We start from the raw sequence: 20,699 nt of genomic DNA on the forward strand, positions 1-20,699 counted from the left end.
TGTCTGATCTCACATGTACCTGTCTGACCTCACATGTACCTGTCTGACCTCACATGTACCCGTCTGACCTCACATGTACCCGTCTGACCTCACATGTACCCGTCTGACCTCACATGTACCCGTCTGACCTCACGTCTACCTGTCTGACCTCACGTCTACCTGTCTGACCTCACATCGACCTGTCTGACCTCACGTCTACCTGTCTGACCTCACATGTACCCGTCTGACCTAACATCTACTCGTCTGACCTCACATGTACCCGTCTGACCTCACATGTACCCGTCTGACCTAACATCTACCCGTCTGACCTCACATGTACCTGTCTGACCTCACATGTACCCGTCTGACCTCACATGTACCCGTCTGACCTAACATCTACCCGTCTGACCTCACATCTACCTGTCTGACCTCACATCTACCTGTCTGACCTCACATGTACCCGTCTGACCTCACATCTACCTGTCTGACCTCACATCTACCCGTCTGACCTCACATGTACCTGTCTGACCTCACATATACCCGTCTGACCTCACATCTACCTGTCTGACCTCACATATACCCGTCTGACCTCACATATACCCGTCTGACCTCACATCTACCCGTCTGACCTAACATCTACCCGTCTGACCTCACATGTACCCGTCTGACCTCACATGTACCTGTCTGACCTCACATGTACCCGTCTGACCTAACATCTACCCGTCTGACCTCACATGTACCTGTCTGACCTCACATGTACCTGTCTGACCTCACATGTACCCGTCTGACCTAATATCTACCCGTCTGACCTCACATCTACCTGTCTGACCTCACATCTACCCATCTGACCTCACATCTACCCGTCTGACCTCACATCTACCCGTCTGACCTCACATCTACCTGTCTGACCTCACATCTACCCGTCTGACCTCACATGTACCTGTCTGACCTCACATATACCCGTCTGACCTCACATCTACCTGTCTGACCTCACATGTACCCGTCTGACCTCACATGTACCTGTCTGACCTCACATCTACCCGTCTGACCTCACATGTACCCGTCTGACCTCACATCTACCTGTCTGACCTCACATCTACCTGTCTGACCTCACATATACCTGTCTGACCTCACATGTACCTGTCTGACCTCACATGTACCCGTCTGACCTCACATGTACCTGTCTGACCTCACATCTACCCGTCTGACCTTCTTTCTAACCTTTTATTGTGAAGTGACCTTGAGTCTCTTGAAAGTTTTAAACCAAATGTTTTATTATATCATGATGAACATCATAAGTGACACGTGCTCCACTGAACTTCAAGTCTTCAGTCGACTCAACAAGTGATGAAAGAGTTTCTTCAACAACATTCAGATCAACACGTTTGTTTCAGGAGCAGATTTCTTCCATCATCACTGTCAGCACTTTAATGATGATTGACAGCAGCAACACACGTGTGTTGGAGGAACACACTCACACACTCAGGTCACACACACACTGAGGAACCAGAACCAGGAACCTCTGTGAGTCCAAATCCCAGGTACAAAGGTTCAGTGGAGGTGAAGAAGGATCCAAGGGGTTTCTTTCCATCAGAGGAGACACTGAAGAAGGTTAAATATCCAGGATCAGGAAAGTTCATCATCATTCCTACTCTGTGAGAAACTTCTTGACTCTTGATGACAGTTTCTTTCTTATCGTGACATAATTTATATCCATCATCATCAGAGCAGCTCAGACTCCAGGAATAACGGTTCTGTCCAAACTCAGACTCGTCTTCTTTCCCTCCGTCTCTTCTGAGAGTCAGTGCGATAGAAGCTCCTCCTCTCCACTCCAGCTCCCAGTAACATGGTCCAGTCACAGCTTCTCTGCTCATCACCTGAAGACACCGGTGGAATCTGTCGGGATGGTCCAGATAATCCTGATCCTGCGTCACAAGTTCCACCGTCCTGTTGTCGTTGGACAGTAGGAGGCGCCGGTGTGCTGTGTCCGGGTCCAGTGAGAGTGGATGGAAGTCTGAGAGAAGAAGACACGAGAGGTGATGATGGTGGAAGAACTTTCTCTTCAACACAATCATGGACTCAGTGTCCCAGCAAGCCAGGGAGGGCTGCTCTGTTTGTTGACATCTAGTGGAGATCATCATCAAAGTGAAGTCAACAGTCTTCTGAGACTGGGACCACCTCCAGAGAAGAACCAGGAGGAACATCCCAGAATCATCTTGTCACATTTGATTGACACCAGTGTGTCCATATCAAGTCAGCAGCTAAACTAGCATGTAGCTAACATGATGTTTCTTCATGTTCTTAAAACATCTCTGTGTTCATCTCCACCATCATCCTGGACTTGATGAAGCTCCATCAGCAGATTCAAGTGTAACAACATCTCAACATCACAACTGCTCCACTAGAAGCTGACAGAGTCAAGGAGTTTTCATCCATCAATCAAATCAAACTTACACTTCTCCCATCCAGATGTTAACCTCTGTGGTCCACAGTGATCCAGCCTGGAGGAAGAAACATTGAGAAGATCAGATTCATTTGACTTCAGATGCTAAGTGGACGTTCTTTCATGACTGTGTTGACCACAACAAAGATGGATCTAGAAACACTCGCCCAGTCTCCACTGTCTCCTTGTTCTTCCACTGGTGTCCAGCAGGAGAACATGGAGAAGCTCTGAGAGTTGGATTCATGTGCTCAGTTCAGATGAAGAGTCTGAGCAGCGTCACACACTCACATCTCTCTGCTTCTGATCACATGTTCAGTCAGAAGATCTTTGGAGCTCAGTCAGTGAGTTCTGCTGCTCCGTCCATACCTGAGAGTCTCCAGCCTCCAGTCTGGACTCTCCAGTCCAGCAGACAGCAGCTCCAGTCCTGGTCCTCCTGGATGATTGAAGCTCAGGTCCAGCTCTCTCAGATGGGACGGGTTAGATGTCAGAGCTGAGGCCAGAGAAGAACAACCTCCTGCTGAGATCCGACACGCTGACAGACTGTAATGAAGGAGAAACACTTTCATTAAATCAGAAGAACTGAAGACATGATGTTCTGACCTGAGAGTCTCCAGGTGACAGTGTGGACTCTTCAGTCCAGCAGACAGCAGCTCCACTCCTGGATCCTTCAGGTTCCAGTTGTGACTCAGGTCCAGTTGAGTCAGACTAGAGGACGGAGAGCTGAGGACTGAGGACAGAAGTGAACAACTTCTCTCTGACAGTCGACACCAGCTCAGCCTGTGAAAGAGACGGAAACGTCAACAAGAGACTTTTTCTCTATTTTGACTTGAAAGCCTTGATTGGAGGAAACACTGAACTCTTGACGTTCATAAGATCATCACATGATTGTGTGAACATTTGAAGACTTTGATTTCAATCAGGATCAACTTGATCAACACATGAAATAATGAAGTTTTCATCAGTTCAACACTTGATGTATAAATGATCACATGACTCACTGTTGTGAGAGGATTGATGTGTGTTTGTGTTTAATGTCAGTGTTAGTGTTAGTGTTGTGTAACTCCACTCACACTGGTGTTGTGTAACTCCACTCACACTGGTGTTGTGTAACTCCACTCACAATGGTGTTGTGTAACTCCACTCACACTGGTGTTGTGTAACTCCACTCACACTGGTGTTGTGTAACTCCACTCACACTGGTGTTGTGTAACTCCACTCACACTGGTGTTGTGTAACTCCACTCACAATGGTGTTGTGTAACTCCACTCACACTTGTGTTGTGTAACTCCACTCACACTGGTGTTGTGTAACTCCACTCACACTGGTGTTGTGTAACTCCACTCACACTGGTGTTGTGTAACTCCACTTTGACTTGTTGTGTGACTCATGTTATTTGACTTGTGTTGTGTGAGTACTGTTGTGTGACTCGTGTTGTGTGACTCGTGTTGTGTGACTCGGGTTGTGTGACTCGTGTTGTGGGACTTATGTTGTGTGACTTGTGTTGTGTGAGTACTGTTGTGTGACTCGTGTTGTGTGACTCGTGTAGTGTGACTTGGGTTGTGTGACTTGTGTTGTGTACTTGTGTGACTTGTGTTAGTTGTGTAACTCCACTCACACTGGTGTTGTGTAACTCGACTTTGACTCGTTGTGTGACTCATGTTATTTGACTTGTGTTGTGTGAGTCGCGTTGTGTGACTTTTGTTGTGTGACTCTTGTTGTGTTGTGTGAGTCGTGTTGTGTGACTTGTGTGAGTCGTGTTGTGTGACTTGTGTTGTTTGACTCGTGTCAAGTGAGTTGTGTTGTGTGACTCTTGTTGGGTGAGTTTTGTGGTGTGACTTTTGTTGTGTGACTTTGTTGTGTGACTTTTGTGGTGTGACTTTTGTTGCGTGACTTTTGTTGTGCGACTTTTGTTGCGTAAATTTGTGGTGTGACTTTTGAGGTGTGACTTTTGTGGTGTGACTTTTGATGTGTGACTTTTGTTGTGTGCCCTTTGTGGTGTGACTTTTGATGTGTGACTTTTGTTGTGTGCCTTTTGTCGTGTGACTCGTGTCGTGTGACTTGTGTTGTGTGATTCATGTTGTGTGACTTTTGTCGTGTGACTCTTTTTGTGTTGTGTAAGTCGTGTTGTGTGACTTGTGTGAGTCGTGTTGTGTGACTCGTGTCATGTGAGTTGTGTTGTGTGATTTGTGTTGTGCGACTTGTGTTGTGTGATTTGTGTTTTGTGATTTGTGTTGTGCGACTTGTGTTGTGTGATTTGTGTTGTGCGACTTGTGTTGTGTGACTTGTGTTTTGTGATTTGTGTTGTGCGACTTGTGTTGTGTGATTTGTGTTTTGTGATTTGTGTTGTGCGACTTGTGTTGTGTGACTTGTGTTTTGTGATTTGTGTTGTGCGACTTGAGTTGTGTGATTTGTGTTTTGTGATTTGTGTTGTGCGACTCGTGTCATGTGACTTGTGTTGTGTGCCTTGTGTTGTGTGACTTGTGTTGTGTGATTTGTGTTGTGTGATTTGTGTTGTGTGACTTGTGTTGTGTGACTTGTGTCGTGTGACTTGTGTTGTGTGACTTGAAATATTATACATGACCTGAAATATTCTTCACCTTCCTGTTGTGTTCATGAAATATCAACTTCTAGAACCAAGTTCATGAGTCGAGGAAAAGTCATTCAAATCCTTCTCAGAGTGAAAAAGGTTTCATGAAGAAACATGAATCCATTCACTGTTTACATCCATGTGTGTGTTTGTGTTTGTTTGAAATGATGTTCTGACCTGAGAGTCTCCAGGTGACAGTGTGGACTCTTCAGTCCAGCAGACAGCAGCTCCACTCCTGGATCCTGCAGGTTCCAGTTGTGACTCAGGTCCAGTTGAGTCAGACTAGAGGACGGAGAGCTGAGGACTGAGGACAGAAGTGAACAACTTCTCTCTGACAGTCGACAGTTTCTCAGCCTGTGAAAGAGACGAGTGTCGTCAACAAGAGGATTGATTTGTGTTTATATGAGAAACAAACACAAGATAACATAAGGAAAAATAAAAAGAGTCACAAAACAAACAACAATGACAAATGAAAATAAAAGGTTGTTACATGTATATTGATCATAATAACACATCATTGATTCTTTTTCTATTCACTTACTTATCTCAGTGTTTTTGTGTGTTTTCTCTCAATTGTTGTGTTGAATTCTTTTCCAGAGTAAAAATATCTTCAATTTAATCAAGACACTGATTCAATCGTGAAGATTCACTTCAGTCAATTTATTCTATTTGTTTTTTTAACCTTAAATTCAATATGAACAGGTTTACAAAGTTATTATTCATAACAGTGTCAGGTGTGAGTGTGAAGGTGTTGCAGGTAATACAAGCTCAAACAATGTGTGTGTGTTTGTCACTCACACTCCTGCACTCTCTCAACATTGTTGTCTTCATTTGAATGTTTACAGTTAGAAAATTCAAGGTGAATTCTCTCCATCTTTGGATCCAGTGGATCTATGTTGTGACACAGATGGAGTTTCAATCATCCTCCGTCACATTCACCTTCATTTCTTCTCCCATGTTTGCTTCACATGCACTCAATTACTTTCAACTTTTTGAACATTTGTCAAAGTTTTCAAAGTTTTCCTCCATCATTGTTCAAACATGTCGTTCCTTTAAATCTCCAGGTTTCAAATGTTTTCTCTGTAGTTCCAGGTTTGACTATGGAGGCCTAGGAGGGTCAAACCAGGATTTACTGTCACCTTTCATTGATATTTGAAACAATCTTCCATGTTTGAAGACAATACTTTTGGCAGAGATGGACTCGAGTCAACGACTTGGACTCGAGTCCAACTCTGGTCGCACCTATCAGACTCGTGACTCGTGATTTGTGACTCCAGTACACTGGGACTCGTGAAGAGTGACTCACTACTGCACCTGGTTAAGTGATTCGTGACTCAAGAGTCGACCCAGACGAGTCATTTGTGACTCGAGCGTCGACTCAGTTATTTGAGTGAGTCTAAAGTCAAATCATCTTCTGGTCACTGATCCATGCTGTGAGTTTTTATTGAGTGAATCTCCTATAGATGGTTCATCTAGTGACTCGAACATGGCTTCAGACTTGATTGACAGGACTATGTTGATGGTTCAATGTTTGATAATAATCAGTGAAAATCTAATGGTTTTCATACAAGTCATGAGTTCATTGAATCTTCTGGTGTTTTTCATTTTAGCTTCAGACGAACTGATGTCGAAACTTGTTTCTACGTTGAATATTCTTTGTATTATTGTGAAGTTTGCAGTGGATTTAAGTTCATGTGTTCATGTTATTTATTTTATTGTGAAACGTTTTTAGTTTTATTTTGAAAGTCCACTTCCTCTCTGTTTATCTCACAAGAGTTCAAAAGTCTAAGAATCAAATGTGTTTGAATGGATCTGAGATCAGTAAATATGTGTCAACATACTGAACAGCACGACCCAGCAGAAGAACAAATCAAGTTCAAGTGTGAGAACCTGCTGAAGACTGAGGTCACTTAGAATCATCTGCTTCATTGAAGAACTCACTGGAGACTCAACTTTGACTCTCTGGAGTCTCACCTCTGACTTTCACATGTTCTGAAGCTGAAGACATGATGTTCTGACCTGAGAGTCTCCAGGTGACAGTGTGGACTCTTCAGTCCAGCAGACAGCAGCTCCACTCCTGGATCCTTCAGGTCGTTGTGACTCAGGTCCAGTTGAGTCAGACTAGAGGACGGAGAGCTGAGGACTGAGGACAGAAGTGAACAACTTCTCTCTGACAGTCGACAGAAGCTCAGCCTGTGAAAGAGACGAGTGTCGTCAACAAGAGGATTGATTTGTGTTTATATGAGAAACAAACACAAGATAACATAAGGAAAAATAAAGAGTCACAAAACAAACAACAATGACAAATGAAAATAAAAGGTTGTTACATGTATATTGATCATAATAACACATCATTGATTCTTTTTCTATTCACTTACTTATCTCAGTGTTTTTGTGTGTTTTCTCTCAATTGTTGTGTCGAATTCTTTTCCAGAGTAAAAATATCTTCAATTTAATCAAGACACTGATTCAATCGTGAAGATTCACTTCAGTCAATTTATTCTATTTGTTTTTTAACCTTCAATTCAATATGAACAGGTTTACAAAGTTATTATTCATAACAGTGTCAGGTGTGAGTGTGAAGGTGTTGCAGGTAATACAAGCTCAAACAATGTGTGTGTGTTTGACAATCAAGGAGTCGACTACTTCCACTATACATGGACTACTATCAACCTTCAGCTAATGCCAACATGACTGACCAAATGACTGATGTAGTTCAACATATGGAGGACAGTGAGCTGAGACTATGGTATCCCATCCAAGGACGACAGCCCCTCCATCAGCCCCACACAACAGCTCAGGAGCCCATGATGGTTCAAGTCACTTCCCAACGGACATTTCTAGATTCTCTCATGTTAGACACGAAACACAAAGAGAACTCAAGGCTCCTCTTGTTTTCCGTGGGGATGTTCAGACAAAGTTGAGTTGGAAGAATGGCTCGAGTTGATGGAAGATTATCTCAAGAAACGTGATGTTCAACTGGAGAGTCGGGTCGAAGAAATTCTCACACATTTAAGGGCTCGAGCTAAAGAGTGAAGTTTGGGATAGAAATGGAGAGATAGATGTTGCACGCCGTCCTCACGCTGTGTCTGGTCTCTTGAGGAAACATTTTTCTTCCGAACGATATTCATGGTGCCTTTCGTTCAACTCTCACAGATGAAGACCCGTTTGACTACTGGCTCCGCCTCAATAAAGCTGCTGCAGTCGCCACAGGTTGCTTGTGGGAACAAGGCAAATGTTTGATCACCCAGATCTGGCTCACATTCCGGTCCATCCTTTGGATAAATGGTCAGCCGTGAAGTGCAGGACGAGTTGGATGAATTTCATAGACTAGTTTGAAGACACCAGCCAAACATAGTGAAGAGGTGAACATGGATAGAGTTGAAGTTAACCTACAGCAGCCTGTGAACCACCTGAGAGACAGCAGCCAGTTGATCAAGACTCTTCTACAATGGAGAGGTTGCTGGGGTTGTTGGAAAAGATGCTGCTGCAGAACCAGAGTCAGAACCAAGTTATGGTTCTTTCTCAAAACACAAAATGGATTGTGTTGAGGCAACTGAATATGTATATAAAGAATCTGTTTGGACGACAAGCCTTTCAGACTGCAGTACCCCCGTGTCCCCTCTAGTCAATATGAGAAACTGAGGATCTAAATGAGATGGAGGAACAGGGGATTATTCGTGAATCTGTGAGTGAGTTTTCTTCTCCTCTTGTGCTTGTTGTTAAACCTAATGGTGACCTACGCATTTGCAATGACTTCAGATGGTTGATGCCTGAACAGTGAAAGATGCGGACCCCCTGCCCCACCAGACAGACGCCCTTGCTGCGCTTCCTGGTAACACATTTTTCTCCACTATGGACCTCACATCAGGGTTTTATAATGTCAGACTCCACGAAGAGGATAAGAAATTTAAAGTGTTCTCCTTCCCGTTTGGTCTGCACAAATATAATAGAATGCTCCAGGGTCTTACCAACAGCCCCGCAACATGTATACAGATGATGATGTCCATATTTGGTGATAAGAACTTTACCAGTCTTTTGTGTTATCTGGACGACCTGCTGGTTTTTGCTCCATCGGAGGAGGTTGCAATTGAGCGGTTGGAGATGGTTTTTTCGTGTCTTGCTGCTTAAAGACTTAAACAACTTAAAGCTGTCACCTAGGAAATGTAACTTTCTTTGCAGATCTGTAAGGTTCTTAGGACACATTATTTGTGCAAATGGTGTTAAAGACGGACGCTGATAAAATAAATGCCATTGTTGATGTGGAAGAATCTGATCTGTTTGACTCTGATGGAATCACTCCTCGTGCAAAGAAGATGAGATCATTTCTTAGCATGGTCCTGTATTATCACCATTTCATAGAGGGATGTTCAGCTGAAGCCAAACCACTTTTTGATCTTGTTTCTGATCCTGTCTCCTGTAACAGCAGAGGCAGAAAACGCAAACCTAAATTGAAAAGGTTTCATCAAACTCACCCCCGGTGATTGGTCTGCTGAGTGTAAGGCTGCATTCCAAACACTTAAACATGACTCAGTCCACAGTGTCACTCTGGCTCACCCTGACTTCACAGAGCCCTTGTTCCTGCTGTAGACGCTTCTTTTGATGGGTTAGGTGCTGTCCTCTCACAGTTGCCACCAGGGGGCACTGTAGCACGACCAGTGGCTTTTGCCAGTAAAAGCCTCTCACGTTCACAGCTGAATTAACCTGCTCATCGGCTAGAGTTTCTGGCGGTTTGTGATAAGTTCAGTCACTGGCTTAAAGGAAGACATCTTACAGTTTGGACGGATAGGGTTCAGTTTTAGGACCACTGTTATTTACCCTGTACATGAACAGCCTTGGACAAAATGTCCAGAAATGACCGAAATTTATTGTTTTGCATCCTCACTTAATAAGGCTTTTGAGTTCATGCAACGTGCTTTTGATCAAGTGCAGGCTCAGCTTTGTCAACTGAAGCTTGTTCTCCATGCTGATAAGACCAAACTTATGGTATTTTCAAATTACAAAAAGATTGAGATAAATCACAATATTTGAACTTCCCAAGGTCCTGCAATTGAGGAGTATTTTCACAAATACTTGGGTTTTATGATTGATGACCACATCTCTTTAAAATTCACATACAAAACCTGGTAAATAAACTGAAGCTAAGGTTAGGCTCGACGACGAGTCGAAGCTACCTTCCTGACCGTTCTTGATTCTGGAGATGTGTTGTACATGAATTCATCAGCTCACTGTCTAAAGATGTTGGACACTGTGTAACATGGAGCCTTGAGGTTCATGACAAACTGAAGACCCTTAACCCATCACTGCACACTATACTCAAGAGTTCACTGGCCTTCGCTCTCTTCGCGACGACTTAGTCATTGGCATGTTTGTATCTACAAGGAGATTATAGGTTATGAATGTTCCTCCAGCTCGTACTGAACTGGGTAAAACATCTTTTAAGATTTCTGCGCCGTCATCGTGGAAGAAGCTGAAGAAGCAGCACAAGTTTGAGAATCTAGTGACTTTTAACAAATTCAATGCTGTTGTCAGGAATTTGACGTCGAACTCTATCAGCAAGTGTGAATGTTTTTAGTCAGTAATCTTTTATCTTTTTCTGATATTGTACCAATGGACTTAATACTGTAAGAAATAGTTTTTATGTGTAACTGTTTTGCTGTCCATCCTGTCCAGGTCTCTCTTGTAAAAGAGATTTTAATGTCAATGAGACTAACCTGGATGAATAAAGGATAAATAAATAAAATAATAATACAGAGTTATTCATTCACTGTTTGTGTGTTTGTGTCCACGTCACATGTTCAAGTGTTTGCTCATGAAATTCAAATGAAAAGTTGATGTTATTTCAAAAAGTGACTTTAGAAAATGATGGATTTACAAAACAAGGTGAAAGAAAAACCATGAAGAGAGAAAGAAGGAGTGAGTTGGTGACACAGAGATGAGTTGAAATGAAAGATATGAGCAGGATGTGAGACGACACTGATGAATATTGTGATGAAGAAGAACATGTTTGACTTTTCATACAGTTGCTGATGTGTTCATCACACATGCTCACATCACCATGAACATTACCCTGCATTGAAATCTAGCAACAGAACAAGTGATGACATCACAAGAGTCTCTCAAATGTGTTTGAATGGATCTGAGATCAGTAAATATGTGTCAACATACTGAACAGCACGACCCAGCAGAAGAACAAATCAAGTTCAAGTGTGAGAACCTGCTGAAGACTGAGGTCACTTAGAATCATCTGCTTCATTGAAGAACTCACTGGAGACTCAACTTTGACTCTCTGGAGTCTCACCTCTGACTTTCACATGTTCTGAAGCTGAAGACATGATGTTCTGACCTGAGAGTCTCCAGGTGACAGTGTGGACTCTTCAGTCCAGCAGACAGCAGCTCCACTCCTGGATCCTGCAGGTCGTTGAGACTCAGGTCCAGTTGAGTCAGACTAGAGGACGGAGAGCTGAGGACTGAGGACAGAAGTGAACAACTTCTCTCTGACAGTCGACAGTTGATCAGCCTGTGAAAGAGACGAGTGTCGTCAACAAGAGGATTGATTTGTGTTTATATGAGAAACAAACACAAGATAACATAAGGAGAAATAAAAAGAGTCACAAAACAAACAACAATGACAAATGAAAATAAAGGTTGTTACATGTATATTGATCATAATAACACATCATTGATTCTTTTTCTATTCACTTACTTATCTCAGTGTTTTTGTGTGTTTTCTCTCAATTGTTGTGTCGAATTCTTTTCCAGAGTAAAAATATCTTCAATTTAATCAAGACACTGATTCAATCGTGAAGATTCACTTCAGTCAATTTATTCTATTTGTTTTTTAACCTTCAATTCAATATGAACAGGTTTACAAAGTTATTATTCATAACAGTGTCAGGTGTGAGTGTGAAGGTGTTGCAGGTAATACAAGCTCAAACAATGTGTGTGTGTTTGTCACTCACACTCCTGCACTCTCTCAACATTGTTGTCTTCATTTGAATGTTTACAGTTAGAAAATTCCAGGTGAATTCTCTCCATCTTTGGATCCAGTGGATCTATGTTGTGACACAGATGGAGTTTCAATCATCCTCCGTCACATTCACCTTCATTTCTTCTCCCATGTTTGCTTCACATGCACTGAATTACTTTCAACTTTTGAAACATTTGTCAAGTTTGGAGACTATTTTTGAAGGAGGTTGTTTCTGAATGTTATTTTCTGTTCTATTAACACTGGTTAAACTTTTCATTTTCTTCATTTATGTTCAGTTTTCACGCTGGATTTTGGGGACAATCCTAAAATAAACCCTGTCTGTGCCTGAGGGAGAAACATACAGTTGTTCATTCCCTGTTTGTGTGTTTGTGTCCACGACACATGTTCAAGTGTTTGCTCATGAAATTCAAATATAAGTTGATGTTGTTTCAAAAAGTGACTTTAGAAAATGATGGATTTACAAAACAATGTGAAAGAAAAACCATGAAGAGAGAAAGGAAGTTGGAGTTTCTCAGCCTGAATAAAATGAAGAAGGAAATCAAACATTCATGGTTCATATCAGAGATGTTTCAATGATCCACTTACAGAACTTCATTTGAAGCTTGAACCACCGGCAGAAGCCTCTCAAGAACCTCCTCTGAGGTAGAGTATTTCTTCAGGTCAAACACTTTCAGATGTTCCTCTGAGGACAGTAAGATGAAGGCCAGGCTGGACCATTGAGCAGGAGACAGTTGATCTGTGAAGAGACGTCCTGATCTCAGCTGCTGTTGGACCTCCTCCACCAGAGAAGTGTCCTTCACTTCATTCAGACAGTGGAACAGGTTGATGATTCTCTCTGGAGACACATTCTCACTGATCTTCTTCTTGATGAGCTTTGCTGTGTCCTGATTGGTCCAAGAGCTTCTTCCTGTTTGTTTCAGTAAACCTGTCAGGAGACTCTGGCTGGTCTGCAGAGAAAGACCCAGAAGGAAGCGCAGGAACAAGTCCAGATGTCCATTTGGACTTTCTACAGCTTCATTGATGGTTCTCTGGTAGAAACTTTTGATTGGAAGTTTGTTTCTAAACATTCTTGACAGTCTGGATGGTTGTTGTGAATCAAGCAAGTTGACTCCAGACTTGATGAAGTTCTGGTGAACATGAAGAGCAGCCAGAAACTCCTGAAGACTCAGGTGGATGAAGCAGAACATCTGGTCCTGGTACAGTCCTCTCTCCTCTCTGAAGATCTGAGTGAAGACTCCTGAGTGAAGGGAAGCAGCTGTGATTTCGATGTCACACTCTGTCAGGTCTGATTCATAGAAGACCAAGTTTCCTTTCTTCAGATGCTCAAAAGCCAGTTTTCCCAGAGACTTCATCATCTTCCTGCTCTCAGGATCCCAAACTGTGTCTGTCCCAGCTGCTCCATGGTACTTCATCTTCTTGACTTTGGACAGAACCACCAGGAAGTGGATGAACATCTCAGTCAGGGTGTTGGGCAGCTGTCCTGTCTCTCCTCTCTTCAACATGTCTTCCAGAACTGTGGCAATGATCCAGCAGAAGATCGGGATGTGACACATGATGTGGAGGCTTCGTGAGGTCTTGATGTGAGAGATGATGGTGCTGGTCTGCTCCTCATCACTGGACCTCTTCCTGAAGTACTCCTCCTTCTGGAGGTCATTGAACCCTCTGACCTCTGTCACCATGTCCACACACTCAGGAGGGATCTGATTGGCTGCTGCAGGTCGTGTGGTCATCCAGAGACGAGCTGAGGGAAGAAGATTCCCTCTGATGAGGTTTGTCAGGAGGACGTCTACTGAGGTGGACTCTGTAGCTGCTGTCAGGACCTGACTGTTGAGGAAGTCCAGAGGGAGTCGACACTCGTCCAGGCCATCAAAGATGAACAGGACCTGGAGTCCTTCAAAACTGATGAGATCTTTGGTTTCAGGAAAGAAAAGATGAACAAGTTCCATCAAACTCAACTTCTTCTCTTTCAGCAGGTTCAGCTCTCTGAAGGTGAAAGGAAACATGAGGTGGAAGTTCTGGTGGGCTTTGTCTTCAGCCCAGTCCAGAGTGACCTTCTGTGTCAGGAGGGTCTTCCCAATGCCAGCCACGCCCTTCGTCAGCAGGCTCCTGATTGGTGGGTCTCTCTCAGGTGAGGCTTTAAAGAGGTCTTCTGTTCTGATGGTAGTTTCTGGTCTGGTCTGGTTCCTGGTGGCTGCTTCGATCTGTCGGACCTCGTGCTCCTGGTTGACCTGGTCTGTGCCCCCCTCAGTGATGTAGAGCTCCGTGTAGATCTGATTCAGAGGAGCAGAGTTTCCTGCTTTAGCGACCCCCTCAGACACACTGTGGAACTTCTTCTTCAGGCTCCTCTTCAGTCGTCTTTGACGCTTTCCAGCACGACTTCCTGAAGAAGAGAAGTCACATGAAGCTCAAGATTCTAGAAGATCAATCTTCTCATCAGCTGCAGGAACTTCCATCACAAATTGACTTCAAGACGTCATATTCAGCAGGTTGAAGGTTCAAATCTTCTTACTTCCCCACAGGCGACCAGCAAGCTCCTCCTGCTTCATGCTCCTCAGGAGGTTCAGGATGATCTTCAGGAAAGCTTCTCTGCTGCTCCTCATCTGCTCCTCTTCACACTTCAACTCCTCCTCTTCCTCATCATCCAGGTGTTTCTGCTCACCTGGTCTGAGAAACTTCTTCACTCTCTCCAGTTCCTCCTTCACCAGGGTCATGACCTTCTCCTCCAGCAGCTGAAACACACACAGACACATGTGACTAGAGGCAGGTCTGAACTTTCTTCACGAGCAGGACGTGATATTACGTCTCTTATTGACGTCATAGAAGGAAAAATTCAATTTAAATCTCATCTTCTCTCCAGAACCGAACAAGAGTCTCAGCCACACCAGACCTTCTGGTTCATGTAGGAACAGCTCAAGTGTGAAGCTGACAGATGCAGGTGTCCAGTACTCAGAGCTTCATGAAGCAGCAGAAGCAGCTGCTGTAGTTCGCAGGTGAAGCTGAAGAACGTACCTGAATCGTGGACTCCACATCTGTCTGATGCTGCTGGACACACTGGAGAACATCTGAGACCTGCTGATCCTCTCTGTGAAGAACATCAGGTAGTCGATAAGTTCTACTTCTACAATGTCACCAATGATCTGAGCAAGACTTCATGGCTTCAGTTTGTTGCTTCTTCTCTTGGATGTTGACTTTCTTTCACGACTGTCTGCAGCACTTTTGACTAACAGTTCATGAGCAGTTGGTATCAGTGGAGAAAAGAGAGAAGAAAACCTCACCTGTCTCCTGAAGACTCTTGTCCACCTTTGAAATTAATAAGATGTGCCATTGATGCTTCACTCTTCAGAGACTCACAGTTGAGTTCAGACTCTTCTTGTTTCTCCTGGTAGATCCTGAAAGAGACACAACTCTGATCAACACTTCTGTCGTTCACCATCTGACCAGTAGATGTCATGTTGCTCCTGTTGTCTCTCACCTCTGATGCTTCTGTTCACCTTTGAAGTTAATCAATCTTCCCATAGACCAGTCACTCTTCAGAGACTCACAGCTGGGAGCAGGTCCTGGTCCTGGTCCTGGTCCTGGTCTTTGTCCAGGTCCAGGTCCAGGTCCAGCAGATGTACGTAGCTTTGATCTGAACACACACAAGTTTCAGTGAGAAGAAGATTCCGGTATGTGTTGGTGTGACAGAGACGTGATCTTCTCACCTCTGAGCTCTGGTCTGACTGTCATGGTCTTCACCCAGAGGAGGTTTAGAGGCAGGATCTTCCTCCTCTGTGTCCACACCTGCACACAAACACAACAGCATCATCACTCGTCATCATTGTGTTGTTGATACTATAATAAAACCTCATCAGTACAAACAACATATTGTTGCTCAACCACACATTCATGTGTTCACTCTCTGATACTGACTGATGTAACAACTTGTTCAGTAACAAGCCTGAGAGGATCATTGAATCTTATTATCTCCTCACTGGCTTGTCGGATCACAATATGACTCATGTTGCAAGGAAGTTGACAAAAAACAGGTTTACTTACCAGCAAGAGATAATTAAACATTCCTATGGAATAAGGAAACGGGACATGAATGCATTTAAGGAAGAAATAAGCCAAACTGATTGGAGTGATGTTCTACTCACAGATGATATAGAGGCCTCTTGTGAATCATTGTTAGATGCCATAAATAGAATTAAAGAAAAATACACCAAAACTTTCAGAAATGGACACCCCAAGGTCAACCTGCCTTGGTTTAATGAAAACTTGTGAAAACAGCACTAAATCAATTAATGATGGACGAGTTTTTACTTCGTAACAAATTAGTGAATGAACCAAAGAAGGCAAAGGCCAACTTTTTTATGGACATTATCAAAGAAGGAAAGGGAATAGACTGATGTGGAGGAACATTAATGAATTCACAAAGAGAGAGCCGGATCAAGTAACTGGACATGAATTGAAAATACATGGAAATTTAACCAGTGATTGTAATGAAATTACCTCTGCATTTAATAATTATTTTATTGAGTCAGTGCAGAATCTATCACATACATTTGGTGCAAGAATTAAACACATAGCAGCACCAAATTATACCAAACCTGTTTTTAAGATAATTGAAGTACTATGCTAAGCTGTGCAGTGTCCCTGTTAAATAAATGAAAAAATCGAATGTATTCACATTGTATCATTTATTCACCTCACTCTTGATTCATGTATTCACTTCACTATTGTATCATTTATTCACCTCACTCTTGATTCATGTATTAACTTCACTCTTGATTCATTTATTCACCTCACTCTTGATTCATTTACTCACCTCACTCTTGATTCATTTATTCACCTCACTCTCGTATCATGTATTCTCCTCACTCTTGATTCATTTATTCACCTCACTCTTGATTCATTTACTCACCTCACTCTTGATTCATTTATTCACCTCACTCTCATTTCATGTATTCACTTCACTCTTGATTCATTTATTCACCTCACTCTTAAATCATGTATTCACCTCACTCTTGATTCATGTTTTCACCTCACTCTTGATTTATTTATTGACCTCACTCTCGTATCATGTATTCACCTCACTCTTGTTTCCTTTATTCTCCTTACTCTTGATTCCTTTATTCACCTCACTCTTGATTCATTTATTCGACTCACTCTTGATTCATTTATTCACCTCACTCTTGATTTGTTCATTCACCTCACTCTTGATTGGTTTATTCACCTCACTCTTGATTCATGTATTGACCTCAGTCTTGATTCATTTATTCACCTCAATCTTTATTCATGTATTCACCTCACTCTAGATTCGTTAATTTACCTCACTCTTGATTCATGTATTCAACTCACTCTTGATTCATTTATTTACCTCACTCTTGATTCATTTATTCACCTCACTCTTTATTCATGTATTCACCTCACTCTTGATTCGATTATTCACCTCATTCTTGATTTATGTATTCACCTCAATCTTTATTCATGTATTCACCTCACTCTTAATTGTTTAATTCACCTAACTCTTTATTCATGTATTCACCTCATTCTCAATTTATGTATTCACCTCAATCTTTATTCAAGTCTTCAACTCACTCTTGATTCATGTATTCACCTCACTCTTGATTCATGTATTGACCTCAGTCTTGATTAATTTATTCACCTCAATCTTTATTCATGTATTCACCTCACTCTAGATTTGTTAATTCACCTCACTATTGATTCATGTATTCACCTTACTCTTGATTCATTTGTTTACCTCACTCTTGATTCATGTATTCACCTCACTCTTTATTCATGTATTCACCTCACTCTTGATTCGATTATTCACCTCATTCTTAATTTATGTATTCACCTCAATCTTTATTCATGTATTCACCTCACTCTTGATTGTTTAATTCACCTCACTCTTTATTCATGTATTCACCTCATTCTCAATTTATGTATTCACCTCAATCTTTATTCAAGTCTTCCCCTCACTCTTGATTCATGTATTCACCTCACTCTTGATTCATTTATTTACCTCACTCTTGATTCATGTATTCACCTCACTCTCGTGTCATGTATTCACCTCACTCTTGATTCATGTATTCACCTTACTCTTGATTCGATTATTCACCTCATTCTTAATTTATGTATTCACCTCAATCTTTATTCATGTATTCACCTCACTCTTGATTGTTTAATTCACCTCACTCTTTATTCATGTATTAACCTCACTCTTGATTCATTTATTCACCTCACTATTGTATCATGTATTCACATTACTCTCGATTCATTTATTTACCTCACTCCTGATTATTGTATTCAATTCACTCCTGATTATTGTATTCACCTCACACTCGATTAATTTATTCACCTCACTCTCTTTTCATGTATTCACCTCACTCGTGATTCGTTTATTCACCTAACTCTCGTATCATGTATTCACCTCACTCTTGATTCATGTATTCACCTCACTCTTGATTCATGTTTTCACCTCACTCTTGATTCATGTTTTCACCTCACTCTTGATTCATGTTTTCACCTCACTCTTGATTTATTTATTCACCTCACTCTCGTATCATGTATTCACCTCACTCTTGATTAATTTATTTACTGCAGTCTTGATCCATGTTTTCACCTCACTCTTGATTCGTTTATTCACCTCACCCTCGTATCATGTATTCACCTCACTCTTGATTCATGTATTCACCTCACTCTTGATTAATGTTTTCACCTCACTCTTGATTCATGTTTTCACCTCACTCTTGATTTATTTATTCACCTCACTCTCATATCATGTATTCACCTCACTCTTGATTAATTTATTTACTGCAGTCTTGATTCATGTTTTCACCTCACTCTTGATTCATGTTTTCACCTCACTCTTGATTTATTGATTCACCTCACTCTCGTATCATTTATTCACCTCACTCTTGATAAATTTATTTACTGCAGTCTAAATCCATGTATTCACCTCGTTCTTGATTAATCAATTCACCTCAGTCTTGATCCATGTATTCACGTCAGTCTTGATCTATGTCTTCACGTCAGTCTTGATTCATGTGTTCACCTAAGTCTTGATTCATGTATTCACCTCACTCTTGATCCGTGTATTCAATTCACTCTCGATTAATTTATTCAACTCAGTCTTGATTAATTTATTCACCTCACTCTTGATTCATTTATTCACCCCAGTCTTGATTCATGTATTTACCTCACTATTCATTTATGTATTCACCTCACTCTTGATTCATGTATTCGCCTAACTCTTGATTTATGCATTCACCTCACTCTTGATTAATTTATTCACCCCAGTCTTGATTCATGTATTCACCTCACTATTCATTTATGTATTCACCTCACTCTTGATTCATGTATTCGCCTAACTCTTGATTTATGTATTCACCTCACTTTCGATTCATTTTTTCACCTTAGTCTTGATCCATGTATTCACCTCACTCTTGATTCATGTATTCACCTCAGTCTTGATTAATTTATTGACCTCACTCTTGATTCATGTATTCACCTCACTCTTGATTCGATTATTCACCTCATTCTTAATTTATGTATTCACCTCAATTTTTATTCATGTATTCACCTCACTCTTGATTGTTTAATTCACCTAACTCTTTATTCATGTGTTCACCTCACTCTTGATTCATTTATTCACCTCACTCTTGATTCATTTATTCACTTTACTATTGTATCATGTATTCACATTACTTTCGATTCATTTATTTACCTCACTCCTGATTATTGTATTCACCTCACTCCTGATTATTGTAATCACCTCACTCTCGATTAATTTATTCACCTCACTCTCTTTTCATGTATTCACCTCACTCGTGATTCGTTTATTCACCTCACTCTCGTATCATGTATTCACCTCACTCTTGATTTATTTATTCACCTCACTCTCGTATCATGTATTCACCTACCTCTTGGATAATTTATTTACTGCTTTCTAAATCCATGTATTCACCTCGTTCTTGATTAATCAATTCACCTCAGTCTTGATCCATGTATTCACGTCAGTCTTGATCTATGTATTCACGTCAGTCTTGATTCATGTGTTCACCTAAGTCTTGATTCATGTATTCACGTCAGTCTTGATCTATGTATTCACGTCAGTCTTGATTCATGTGTTCAATTCACTCTCGATTAATTTATTCAACTCAGTCTTGATTAATTTATTCACCTCATTCTTGATTAATTTATTCACCACAGTCTTGATTCATGTATTCACCTCACTCTTCATTTATGTATTCACCTCACTCTTGATTCATGTATTCGCCTAACTATTGATTTATGTATTCACCTCACTTTCGATTCATTTTTTCACCTTAGTCTTGATCCATGTATTCACCTCACTCTTGATTCATGTATTCACCTCAGTCTTGATTAATTTATTGACCTCACATACTCACTCTTGGTTAATCTATTCACCTAACTCTTTATTAATTTATTCACCTCACAAACTCACTCTTGACTCATGCATTCACACTCTGGCTGGGGAACATGGCAGCATGAAAAAAGTCACTGACCTGTGAGCAGCTCTCTGCTCTGAAGACTTGTGTCCATGTTTGTAGGTGAAACTTCCAGGTGAGCTGAGCTGCTTGTGATCCAGACTCAGGGAAACACTGATCAACCGTCAGTGAGGAGGTGTGTCCTGTCAGAGACATCAGTGCAACATAGTGTGTTGTTGACTCACACTTTTATAACATAGTTCA

At 41.5% G+C, this 20,699-nt stretch overlaps 1 protein-coding gene across 1 annotated transcript; it reads right to left on the minus strand.

Moving 5' to 3' along the window:
* Nucleotides 1-1,229: 1,229 nt before the first annotated feature.
* On the minus strand, nucleotides 1,230-20,586 carry LOC148064547 (NACHT, LRR and PYD domains-containing protein 3-like). Its single transcript, XM_087808552.1, has 13 exons — nucleotides 20,514-20,586; nucleotides 15,702-15,780; nucleotides 15,473-15,628; nucleotides 15,276-15,389; nucleotides 15,010-15,082; nucleotides 14,510-14,729; nucleotides 12,586-14,380; nucleotides 11,356-11,529; nucleotides 7,029-7,202; nucleotides 3,023-3,199; nucleotides 2,789-2,962; nucleotides 2,434-2,480; nucleotides 1,230-1,993 (listed from the first exon to the last, which is right to left on the minus strand). The coding sequence occupies exons 1-13, from the start codon at nucleotides 20,548-20,550 to the stop codon at nucleotides 1,467-1,469; spliced, it is 3,747 nt and encodes a 1,248-aa protein (XP_087664678.1). The 5' UTR covers nucleotides 20,551-20,586; the 3' UTR covers nucleotides 1,230-1,466.
* Nucleotides 20,587-20,699: the final 113 nt, after the last annotated feature.

This window comes from Callionymus lyra, chromosome 15 (genome assembly GCF_982586985.1).
Source record: "Callionymus lyra chromosome 15, fCalLyr1.hap1.1, whole genome shotgun sequence".
NCBI classification, from domain to species: domain Eukaryota; kingdom Metazoa; phylum Chordata; class Actinopteri; order Syngnathiformes; family Callionymidae; genus Callionymus; species Callionymus lyra.